The sequence below is a fragment of the Manis javanica genome, chromosome X, assembly GCF_040802235.1.
Source record: "Manis javanica isolate MJ-LG chromosome X, MJ_LKY, whole genome shotgun sequence".
NCBI lineage: Eukaryota > Metazoa > Chordata > Mammalia > Pholidota > Manidae > Manis > Manis javanica.
Window position 1 is genome coordinate 111,262,074 of NC_133174.1, and position 13,140 is coordinate 111,275,213.

Genomic DNA, 13,140 nt, shown 5'->3' on the forward strand with positions numbered 1-13,140 from the left:
TTTGTAGCTCCTCTCTTATTCTGTCTCAGTACATTAAATATTTCATGTCACTCTCTTCTGGCATGTAGAGTTTCTGTTGACAAGTCTGCTGATAGCCTACTGGGGTTTCCTTTATAAGTAATCTTTTTTTTCTCTCTCTGGCTGCTTTCAATACTCTCCCCCTTATTCTTCGTCTTGCCATTTTAATTATTATATGTCTTGGTGTTGTCTTGCTGGGGTTCCTTTTGTTAGGCACTCTTTGTACTTCCATGATGTGATTGTCTTTTTCTTTCCCTAGACTGGGCAATTTTTCAAAAATTATTTCCTCAAAGAGACTTTCTATTCCTTTGTCTTTCTCTTCTCCTTCTGATATCCCCGTTATGTGAATATTGTTTCATTTGTATGGGTTACACATCTCTTATCATTCTTTCATTCCTAGGGATCTGTTTTCCCCTCTGTTCCTCAGTTTGGTTGTGCTCCTGTTCTAATTTCCATCTCACTGTCTGTCTCCTCTACTTGTGGTAATCTACACTTAAGTCCCTCCCTTGTATGTTTCATTTCAGTTTCTGTGTTCTTCAGCTCTGAGTAGCTATTCTATCTCTTTGCAGAAGTCCTCCCTGACATCTTATATTTTTTTCTTAAATCAATGAGCATGTTTATGACTTTTAATTTGAAATCTTGATCAAGAAGGGTAGTGATTTCCATTTCCGTTAGCCCACTTTTGGGTGTCTTGTCCTGTAGTTTTGTTTGGAACATATTCCTCTGCCTCCTCATTGAGTCAGTGTTTCTGTGTTTCTTCCTTTGTATTACATGAATCTGCTATGCTTCTTGCCCTATAGAGTGACAGCTTTATGAAGGAGGTACCCTATGGTGCACAGAGGCTCAAGACTCTTTACTCTCCAGTGCCTGGTTCTGTTTTTCTGGAGCCCCAGCTGATGTTGGTGTACAGTGGGTGGGGCCACCTTTCTTTCTGCATCACTGGCAGTTTGCCTCAGCTGCCTTTGTGATCCAAGCAGAAGCCTTTACTGGGATTGCTGTGGGTTGTGTGCCCTCTTCCTGCCCTGCCACTATGGCAGAGCTTCAGGGTTAATGGGGTTGGCAGGCCAATGTGAACCTCTGGGCAAGGGCAGGACATGCACCACCAGGCTGGGACACCTCCACAGATGAAGGAGTGCTTGGAGCTGGCTTCTGCAGGCAACTCCCTGTTTGGGCTGAAATGGGGCAGGGAAGCTGGGACAGTCTCCCTCTGCCTGCCAGGCAGCAAATTCTGGTGCTGCTGCTGCTGGGCTGAGTGGGTTGGATCACTGACAGTTCATTCTGGGAGGAGCCTCAGGGCTATTGTGCCAGTGAGGGGGATGGAGTGTCTTGGGCTCCCAAGAGTTCCTTACCTGTTGGGCAGAGGGAGGGCTGGGGAGGTATTGTCCACCTGTCCTTTCTCCTGATGAGAGTATTCCATCCAACCCTCACCCCTCTGGCACCCCTCCCACTGCTGACAAGTCTTTCAAACTGCTGCCTCTGCTTCGGGTCTCAGGACCGGCAGAGAGTGCCTGTCCTCCCCAAGTCGCTGGAGTCTCAGTCTCCCAGAGTGTTTTAGCTGTCCCTGGTGTCCAGCCCTGCTAATCACCAGAACCCAAAGTAATGTGTACTCATGTTCCCAGGGCAGATCTCCAGGGCCAGGTGTGCAGCGTTTCTGGGCCCCTGTCCCCTTCCCGCTCTGTTCTTCTTCCTGCTGCCTGTGCGCTATGTTGGGGATAGGGCTTGGGTCCAGCTTAGTCATGGCTCTGCCACTTTACCCTTTTCTGTGTGGTCTTGTCTCCTTCCCCAGGTGTAGGTGGTCTGTTCTGCAGTCCTCAGGTCATTTTCAGGTTTAATTGTCTTTGCTGTATTTTCTTCTTTTATGTGTATTTGGGAGGAGGTTTCCACCTTACCTTTCTATTCCACCATCTTTTTCTCCCTCCCTGAAACCAATTCTTCTTTATCCCTTCATATATTGATGAAGATTTAAGATGCTTCTGTATCTTCGTGTTCTAAATAATGTTGCAGCGAACATAGGGTTGCATATAGCTCTTTGAATTGGTGTTTTCCTTTTCTTTGGATAAATATCCAGAAATGGAATTGCTGAGTTGTTTTATATATTCTGGGTCCTTTGAGATTCCATATGAATTTCATGATGGGATGTTCTATTCCTGCAAAAAATGTCATTGTGATTTTGATGAGAATTTCATTGAATCTGTAGAATGCATTACGTAGTAGCGTTTCTTCACAATACTAAATCTCCCAACCCATGGATATGGGATGCCTTTCAATTTGTTTATGACTTCCTTAATTTATTTCCACAAACATTTTATAGTTTCAAATGTACAATTTTTATCCCCTTCGTTAAGTTTATTCCCAAGTATTTTATTGTTTTATTATAAATGGAGCTAAATCATCCAATTTGGGTTATTAATTGATAGTGTATGTCAACCTAACTGAATTATATACATTGATTTTGCATTCTGCAACTTTGCTGAATTTGTTCATTAGTTCTAGCATTTGTGTATGTGATCTTTAGGGTTTTCTGCATATAAGGTTATATCATCTGTGAATAGAGAACATTATACTTCTTCCTCTGAAATTTGGATTTCTTTTATTAATTTCTCATGCCTAATTGCTCTGTGTAGAGCTTTCAAAAAGATGAAATTAATTGCTGAATAGATGTGGGGAAGTGGACACCCTTGTCTTATTCCTGAACTTAGGGGAAAAGCTCTCAGTCTTTCACCACAGAGTGTGATGCTGCTGTGAGTTATTCATACATGGCCTTTGTTGAAGTAGTTCCAGCCTATCCTTAGTTTGTTGAATTGTTTTCATCATGAAAGGATGTGGAGTTTTGAGAAATGGTTTTTCTATATGCACTGAGATGATCCGATCATGTTGATTTGTCTTCATTCTGTTAATGTGGTATATTACCTTGATTTTTGTATGTTAGACCATCCTTGTCTTCCAGGACTAAATCCTAATTGGTCATGGTGTATAATCTTTTAAATATGCTGCTCAATTCAGTTTTCTACTATTTTTAGACTATTTCTGCATTAATATTCATTAATAGTCTTAATTTTCTTGGCACTGCCCTTTTTCTGGTTTTGGTATCCCGGTAATGCAGGCCTTATAAGTTTGAAAATGTTACCTCCTTTTGAATTTTTTGGAAAAGTTTCAAGATAAATGTTACTTTTTCTTTAAATGTTTGGTAGAATTTACCAATTCAGCTACCAGATCCTGGATTTTTCTTGTTGGTAGATTTTTAATTTCTTTTTTAATCTCCTTTCTAAATATAGGCCTGTACATAGTTTCCATTTTTTCATGACTTGATATATGTAGGTTGTGTATTTACAGTAATTTGTTCATTTAATCTAGTTGATACGATTTGTTGTGTGTAATTATTCATAGTATATTCTTATAATCCTTTTTCTTTCTCTAAAACCAGTAATAATTTTCTGATTTTCATTTCTGATTTTAATAATTTGAATCTCTCTCTTTCCTTAATCAATCGTGCTAAAGCTTTATTGATTTTGTTGATCTTTGTGAGAAATGAATTCCTGGTTTATTTGATGTTCTGTATTGTTTTACAATGCTCTATTTTGTACATCTCTGTTTGAACCTGTATTATTTCCTTCTTCTTGCTGACTTTGGGTTCAGTTTGTTCTTCTTTTCCTAGCATAAAGTTAGGTTGTTTATTTGAGATCGTTCCCTCTTTTTAATGAAAGTATTGGCAGCTTTTGATTTTCCCTTAGCACTACTTTCTCTCCATCCTGTACGTTCTGGTATGTTGTGCTTTCATTTTCATTTATTCCAATGTTTTCTAATTTCATTTTTGATTTCTTCTTTAACCCATTAATAGTTAAACAGTATATCATTTAATTTCCATGTATTTGTGAATCTTCCACTTTTCTTTATGTCATTGACTTTTAATTTCATTTCCTTGTGCCAGGTAAAGATGTTTTGTATGATGTTAAGCTTTATTAAAGCTTGTCTTATTGTCTTATAGTCTAACATTTGGTCTATTCTGTAGGATATTCCATGAGCACTTGAGAAAAATGTTTTCTGTTTTTGTTGACGGAATGTTCTGTACATATCTGTTAAGTCGAATTGGTCTGTAATGCTGTACAAGCCCTCTACATACTTTTTGATCTTCTGTCTGGTTGTTCTATCCATTAATGAAGCTGAGGTGTTGAAGTCTCCTACTATTTTGATAGATGTGTGTATTTCTCCCTTGAATCCTGTCAATGTTTGCCTCACATTTTAGACCTCTGATGTTTTCTGCATCTATATTCACCAGGCATGTTGGCCTGTATTTTTCTTTTCTTTAGTGTTCTTTTATGGCTTTGGATTCAGGGTAATGCTGGCCTCATACGATTGATTTAGAGGTGTTCTCTCCTCCTTGCTGGAGTCCTTGAGTGTCCTGGTGCTGGGCTGGGTTAAATGCCTGGGACCGGGTCCTGCTGGGTACCTGTGTTCACAGGTGCCTTGCTGGAGCCTGGATTACTGGCACCATCTGGGGAAATGAGGCCACAGGAGCCTCTGGGACAGGAGGAGCTGGCGGGTGCTGGGGTGAGCTGGGAGTCTGCATTCATGGGAGCCTGTCAGGAACCTGGTGCCAGGGAAGTCAGCTGGTGCCATGGTGGGCTGCGATCTGGGGATGAGTATAGCAGCCTGGGACTGTGGGAGCTTACAGGTATCAGAGCGGCCTGGGGGCCTCAGTTCACATAAGTGTTCTAAGAGCCTGGAACTGAGGAAGCTTCCCGGAGCTGTGAAATCACCTGTGACCACTAGCCATCTGGGGTTGCTGGAGCTGGCCAGTCCCTGGTGGGTGAGAAGCCTGAGTTTTCAGGGACCCTCTGAGAACCTGGACTTGAGGCAGTTGCCTGGAACCACAGGACCTTCCTAAGGCTTCCACCACTGTGGGATGGACCTTAGCTTTGAGGGAGCCTGCTGGAAGCTTAGGGCTACAGAAGCTGCCTGGGTCCATGGGAGATGCCTGTGACCACTGGAGCCAGCAGGAGCTGTGATGAGCTGGGGGCCTGGAGTTACCGTGACTTACTGGGACCCTGGTGCCAGAGAAGCCATCTGTTGCAGCAGGAGCCACCTTGGGATCGCTGGGGCTGGCAGGTGCCAGGGTGAGGGGGGATGGTTGGGTTCCTGGGAGCCCGCTGGGATCCTGGTGCCACCAGGGACCTCCAGAGCTATCAGAGGCCTGGATTCCCAGTGGCCCACTGGGATCCCTGTGGTTGAAGCCACCTAGAACTATGAGAGGTGTCCAGAGCCACTGGAGTAGGCAGGCACCAGAGGGAGCACTTGGCCTGGGTTTGTGGTAGTCTTCTGGGAGCCCTGTCCTGGAAGCTGCGTGGGACACTGGAGTAGGCAGACATCAGAATCAGCCTAGGACTGGGTTCACAGGAGGCCACCTGGAACTTTGTGCCAGGGACACCACTTAGGGCCATTGTTGCCAGTAGACAATGGGGTGACATGTATTCCTGGGTTCCTGGGAGCCTTCAGGGAATCTGGATCCATGGGATCCACCTGAGGCTGCTGGGATTGGCAAGGGAGGAAGTTAACAGGACATTGGTATGTGATCAGCCACCAGAAGTGCTTCCTTGGAAGCTGCTCGGAGCTATGTGAGCTGCCCAAGGCCACTGAGTAGGCAGGCACTAGAGTGAGCCAGGGTCTAGGCTTATAGTAGCTTGCTGGGCACCTGGTGCCAAGGATGCCATTTGGGGCTGCTGAGCTGCTTGTGGTTTCTGGAGCCCCCAAGTGCTGGGTGAGAGGCCTGGGTTCCCAGGATCCCATAGGGAGCCATCTAGAGCCACAGGAGTCAGCCTGGTGCTGGGCTGGGTCCTCTGTAGGGCCCGTGGTATCACTGGGTGCTCACTATACTCTCCCTGCCTCAGCAGGAAGGTGTCTCCCCACACTGGGCTGCCTGGGCTTGGTGGGACGGTAAGTGTGAACCCATCTTTTCTCCCTCCCCAATGTGTCCTTCTTACTTCTGTGCTTCACCCACGTGCTGTCATTCCTCACTTGCAGTCTGCTTTTAGGAGGGTGTTTTCATGCATGGATAGTTGTTCAATTTGATGGAGGTTGGGGTGATAGAAACTCCTATGCTGCCATTTTGCTGCCGTCTCTTTCCTTAAAGATCTCCTGATTTTGTATTTTCAGGCCTATTTTTAAATAAGACTGCTTGTGCTCTGATTGCCGGTACCTCTGTGTGTACCGATTCAGGTAAGGTCTAATTAGTTATATCCATACAGGATTATTTAACCACTCAGATACCAAATTTAGCGTATGGAACTGGGCTTTTTGTATGAGGGTCCGCATGACCTTAGATGGAATGTGAACTTGGAAAATTCAGGTGGCCTTTGTAGAGGAGAGGACATCAAATTGATTCTCCACCGCTTAGAATATAGTATAAATGAATAGACCTGGATTTGGTAGATTTAATAAATTTAGCCCTCGTTTTTGTGTTTATCATTAGGGCCTAAGACATAGTAGATCCTTCGTAAGTGTTTATGATACAGGTATACTACACTTTTGAAGACTATTGATGTGCATTTACCTTTTAACCTTTTAACATTTATTCATGTAGGAGAGTCTAATTTTCTAGATGTGCCTATTTTCCTCATTGTGTGTGCTGTGTGTGTGTGTGTGTGTAAGCGAGGGGATTAGGATTATAACAGGAATACAAAAAAGAAGAGGATGTCAGTATTAAATTTTCAGCATGTGAAATAAGATTTCTTCCTAGTCTATAGCAGGCAATAATCTTGAAGAGAAAATACTGTCAAGAAAAAAGAACCATAAAAAAAACTTTACAAGTTTTCTTTGACATATGGAGAGCCAGGTTGGTGAAATAGGAATTTCATGTGGTATCTTGCACAGACTAGAGAGGAGATACCCCTTCCATCATTCAGGCTGGGGCTTAGTGTCCCCGGGAAGGGGAATATGATTTAAAGGAATTCCATTACAAACAGCAAAGGTGACTGGAATGCCTGTGCCTCCGTCTCAGATGACTGTGATAGGAGAAGGAGCAAACAATGATGACAGCTGAGGAAACATGTTTTATGATCTTTTCTCTTTTCCTCAGCTAACATCGCAGGGTATGAGCCTTGTTAGAGAGCTGAAGGGAAAATCTGAACTCAGAGAAGTATTTATTCTGAATCCCATTTGTGTCTCCTGGAGGAGACTTTCATTCAGTGTTCCCTACACATCAAAACAGGTCTGTCAGCAACCACAGCCGAGTCAAGTTGATGGGTGGCATAGTCAGGCAGAGAGACGACCCAAGTTTAGTGCCCCACAGTCTTCTTCAGCTCGGTGTTGTGCAGAAGGTATTTACAAGTCTCTGCATGCCCTGTGGAAATACAGGGAAAGTAGCTGATGGTGTTGTCTGGAGAGTCATGATACAAACTGAGGGCTGCAGAGTGGGGGGATCCTAAGCAAGGTCATAGTGATTACAGAAAAATCAAGAACTAACATTTTCTTTCCAATCAGAGCATAGTGTCTAAATGTGCCACTTGTTGAAAGAAGAAATTAATAAATCTCTTATCCTTGTTAGTTAAAACCTGCCTGATAGCTCATCTGCACTATGCCAAGGTAGCAAGGGGCATGCCTCTGTAACTCCTTTTCCCGACAAGGCTTGACTGAGGCAAGCACATGTTTGTTTTAGTGCCTTGAGTCTCTGAAGCTGTCCATGCTGACCGCTCAGATCTGCTCAGATTCTGGAAACCCAGCTAAGCCGTAGTGGCCCAAGCATGATTTTAAATAAAGTACAGCTGTGTAGCAGTAACCCTGGGCAACATCTCTCTCCTACTAGTCAATACCTGATCAAAATGAAGCAAGCCCAACTGGACCATTAAGAAGATGGTATTCAATCTCTGCTTGCCTAACTGGCATAACTCTGGACACAATCTACCTGCGGGATGGATTTCCATTTATAGTATGAGGTGTGACAGACAACACATACACCTAACACACTTAACAGCTATATGTAATTTATTCTTGAAAACTTGTTCTGGCTTCACAAACAAGAGCAATTATAACTTCATATTAAAATAACACAAGAATTTTCAACTTTGTTTACTATATGAAGGAAAGAACATTCTTCTCTTCTTCCTATTTCATTTTTGAAAGTATCCACTTTCCCCTTGATATAGATGGTGTTATGGTACCTTCATCACCACCACACATGCATCCACTCTTCCAATGTTGACAGGAGATTCCTAACACAGAAAATAAAAACAAGGAAAGAAATGCAGTTAGAATGAAGTCTGTCTTTAACATAATATAGCATGCTGGAGTTGAAAAAGTCCTTAGCTATTCTTTTCCAACCTTCATCTTGCATAAAAGTAAGGGGAAATACAGGCCAGATCACAGTCCAGTGTGGTGGAAAGAATGTACATATCTTTGGAATGATGCAGACCTGAATTTGAGGAGCAGGTGCTATTGAAGAAGTTTCACCTCTCCGATAATTTTCTCCTTTGAGAAATTACAGCTAATAATACTCATCCTTCATTTTGTTGTTTTTCTTTAGGGCAACAGCCAAAAAGAGGAGCAGACATTTGTGGATGAGGACATTGCTCTTTGACTCACAAATCATAGTAACTACATAGAAATTCAGCCAGACAGTAAAGCTCTTAAATTATTGAATATATTGACTTTCCTGTGAAGACAATGAGTCCATGAAGTCAAAGGAATGTTCTGCCCTCTTCCATGTAAGCGCTATTGGATCCTGCTAATGATCGACTAGATCAGCTAGTAATTTTCTGTGGCACACATAAAGCATGCACTACAAAATCTAAGAGAATCTGGATAGCCCCTAGAGAAGTAGGTAATCCAATTAATTCCAATCATTCCAATCTTATTACTTTCAGTGAGTACCTCTCTCCATTCATCTTTCTGGGCATCATATGACTCAACAGTATTCAAATAAGTTTGTCCATCATATCCTCCAACCACATAGAGCCTGTCTCCAAGGGGGCATATAGCAATAGCATATCGAGGAACCCTCAGAGGCGCCACAGCTGACCACGAATCAGTTTTTGGATTGTACCTTAAGATGTTTAGGAAGACAACAGAGAAAAGTCCAATAGTGTTAAAATTAAAAATATAGACATTAATAAAATGTGTATTTATCTAAGGAGTTAAAAATACCTTATAATTATCAAATGTAGTCTACTAAATGTTAAGGATCAGTACATGATGAAATTCTCTTCTGCCACCAGAGTTCACGTGAAGCATATCAAAAACGTATTTCCTTTGCAAAATACTATGGATTTCTTTGATCTCTACTCAGATTCTCTATGAGCAAATCTCACATATTAGCATCTGAACATTCTATGAAACATGCCCCTTCTCTCACTCAGTGTACTGATTGGAGAGCTTTTGTTTTTCTATTACCTTATTCGTAATTTACCAAAGTTGTACACGATCCTGTTTATACAAGAGCTAACATTTAAGTAAATCTGAATATCACTGCCTTTTTGCTATATATAATGTAATATCCTGGTTATCCTACTATTTGTAGTTAGAATGATTATAGTCTTATCCTGTCTTTTCCCATTTATCTTTACAGGAGCTTAGGATTATTTTCCATTTATTTTTATCTGAAGTTACTCCTTATCCCCAAGCCTCTTCTGTAAGCAAATAAAAGGCAGTTCGGTTAGTAATACTAATTAAAAGCTTCTCCAGGCATTATTTCCTAAAATTTGAAGCCTATTCACAAAATATGCAATACTAAAATCTAAAAGGATTGACTAAAAGAAAACTCACATGATACATGGAAATGCTCTCTGATTTTATGTTGGCCTATTTGAAAAACCCAATGAAAAAGATTTATTTTATGAAAGAGATTTTCATGTATTACCTTCTACTAATTTCGTTATAATTGTAATACCTCTCTTATTTCTGTTTTTATCACTTTAATCATATTATAGATGATCTGATCCTAGCTTTCCATTTGAACTTGGTCGCACACATTCAGGAATATTTTTAATAATATCCGAAAATCAGCAATAATTAACATGACCTAAATATCCAGTACATACTTCTTAGTGTCACAAAGCACCTTGAGTTCTGATATTACAATAAAACACAGAAACAGAAAATTTCATAGCTGTATGCTTTAGCTAAGCTGAATCTTCAACACAATTGCTATTAATTGATGTTTCACTCAGCTAACAGAGTACACACATGTATGAGTGGTGAACCAGAGCCCACAGGATTTCCTTAAAGACTTGCACCCAAACCCAAGACTTTTATACATGTGCATAATAATGCTAAAAAAAATCTGGCTGTTATTATTATCTGGACACTGTTTGGTTAACAAAAGTGTTTTGGGGAATGTTGAATCTTTTGGGGAAAAAACTGGCAATATGGTTACCATCTGTAACAACACACAGAAGCAGTTATTTAAAAATAATTAGCCACTATATGACTTTCAAATTAAAATAACATTACGCCTCTCTCTTTTTGTTTCTTTTTTGCCTTTCTGTCTCTCCTTAGTTTGGGTAAACGTATCTGTATTCTAGTGGAAATAAAATGGAGGCTGTAGCAAAGGGAATCAATCCTGGACTTTTTCTTCCACTTAGAAGAATAACTAGGGATGATTTGCTTGACTTCTTTGCCTCAATTTTCTCATCAACCTTATGGAAATAGTAATCCCTGAGCCAACCAACATAAGTTTATGTGATAGATTTAGATACCTGTAATTTATATGATTATCTTAAATAACTGGATGAGACTCCCGAGGTACTCTGTAGACCAACAATTTTTTAGTAAAAAATAGTCTTAGAAAAATTGTCTAACAGTGATTGCAATGGGGAGTGTGGAGGATTTGATTCCACAGAATATGCACCTTTGATTGACTTTCTATTGACAAAGCTATTTTACAACTCTGTAGATGTGGAGTTTAACTTGAAGAAAATTGAGTTTTCTTGTAATTCTTGTCCATAACAATACAAATGAATTTTGCCTGACACAGAACTAATGTCCACCATGTAAACATGGTGATGCTCAAAGATTACATTTTATTTCCTATAGGATATTAACTATGTTCGCCTCTATTAACAATTTGTTTCAGCATCCCTAAATTATCTATATACCTTTTCTTCAAAGACTCTGAACTGGTTATAGCATCTTACGGGCTTGCTTCATTAATGAATCACATAAAACCCTTGACACATGTAAATTTTATATTTGTATGAAAGTCACAACTTTCTGAAAATTATACTTTAGCACTAGCCATTTTCTCAAGGTTTCTTGAAGGAAAATGCTAATAATGGGATGATAGTAGTAACAATACTATTGTTCACAAAAATAATGCAAACAAAAACAGTATCTATCATGAAGTAACTTCTATTGAGTACTTAATGGGTGCCAGGAAATGTACTAAGTACACTAACATTGATTGTCTTGTACCCTAACATTGATTATCTTGTCCTCAAGGAGGTTGATACTACAATTATTCCCATTTTTCACATGAAGAAACTGATGTTTAGAGATATAAAGTAACAGCATCAAGTTCCCATAACTTGTAAATAGTAGTCCTGGGATTGGAACTTAGACTTTCCTTGACTGGTGCAATTCATTATTTGAAAAGAATAATCTCTTAGTGTTCGTAAGAACTGGGTTTTCTCCAGGCTCTATCAGTTGGTTTTCTTCATACTGCACCAACCCCTTCTTCTAAGTCACAAATTGTTTTTCTCGTGCTGTTTTCAAGACTGTCTCTTTGTTTTCGATGTTTCACAGTTTGCTTACACTGTCTCTGTGTGGGTCTCTCTAGGTTTGTCCTACTTGAAGTTCCAAATGACATTTCAACCTAAAATCTCTGATCTTACCTACAAAGCTTTCCCCTTTATTTCCCCAGTTTTGATTGTGCTTTTTCCTCTCCCTGAAATTCCCTCCATTTGTTTGTATACATACAAATTACAAATTTTACCTCTTGCATGAATTTCCCTTGAGGACACCATCCCGCACTGAAGTCTGTCTTCTGAATTTTGATAACCTTACTGACTGTAAATTTCTCATTTGGTCTTAGTTAATATTATTTAAGTATTATATTTGCATATTTTTTCTATCTTGAAATGGAGTATGAATGGTGTAACTACAATGTCATAGGATTGACTTATTTTAAACATGTCACACAAATAAGTGTTTCCCATTCAAAAAAGTTACCATTGGAAAATGAAATACTTAACACAATAGAGTCATTTTTCAGAACATAATACCTCTCTCTGGGAATTCTTTCTGTATATTTTGTGGTGGTAAGTCTTCATCTTTTGAAGGTTGATTTGATTTTTGAAGCAGTAAAGTTATTTTTAATTGACCTGGTGAATGGGTAGTGTGATACAGCTGGGCAAAAAATTTCTTTATCACTACATCCCTTCTCTCTTATTATTTTAAAAGTTGACTATCAAACAAAGCAGCATATTCTTTTAATAAATTTCTTAATGATGGAACTGAAACGCTTAAGGAGGATTTCTCCAAAATATTTTGAGTCTAAGAGAAAGCGTGCAATTTTACAAAGGATTAATCCCCTGAAAGGATTATCACTTATTTGGAAGCCTAAAAATCTTTCTGGTAGCCTGAAAATCTTTATCATTTCTGAAGAAAAGAAAAACGACAAATAAGTATGTGCATAAGTAAATAAAAAGATTTTACCGTTCCACACGGTTAGAAAAGCCGGTGCATTGGTTAGAAGCAGAGGAATCATGACCCCCAACAACATATAACAATCCACTGTATGTTGCAGCTCCCACATGTCCACATTTATTAGACATAGAAGCACACGGACTCCATTTGTTAGTGTGTGGATCAAAGCATTCCATTGATTTGAGGCAGGAACGTCCATCAAATCCACCAATAGCATATATCCTAGAAAAAAGACACAAGTGTGTGTATGTGTATACACATACAGAGAGGAAGAGATTGTATTACCAATTTGTGCATAGAATGAAAGTGAAAGAACTTTGCACAACGCATTTAAAGTTTCTGAATATATATTCTTCTCTGGTAGCATTTTGTAGCTGACGGTCTGACTCTTTGAATGGATACTTATTTGAAGGCACTTGGTAAGGTCCACCTTAATCCAAACCTCTCTCCTTTATCATTTTTGTGAAAGTTACTTTGACTTGGTAGATT

The 13,140-nt window shown here is 39.9% G+C and overlaps 1 protein-coding gene across 1 annotated transcript in view; it reads right to left on the bottom strand.

The window, feature by feature from the left end:
- Positions 1 to 8,111: 8,111 nt before the first annotated feature.
- LOC140847393 (kelch-like protein 4) overlaps positions 8,112 to 13,140 on the bottom strand; it is a 210,822-nt gene continuing 205,793 nt past the window's right edge. The window contains exons 10-12 of the mRNA XM_073227618.1: positions 12,661 to 12,873; positions 8,881 to 9,052; positions 8,112 to 8,222 (exon numbers count right to left, since the gene is read on the bottom strand). Of these exons, the coding sequence (XP_073083719.1) occupies positions 8,163 to 8,222; positions 8,881 to 9,052; positions 12,661 to 12,873 (445 nt within the window). The 3' untranslated portion in view covers positions 8,112 to 8,162. The remainder of the gene's footprint in view (positions 8,223 to 8,880; positions 9,053 to 12,660; positions 12,874 to 13,140) is intronic.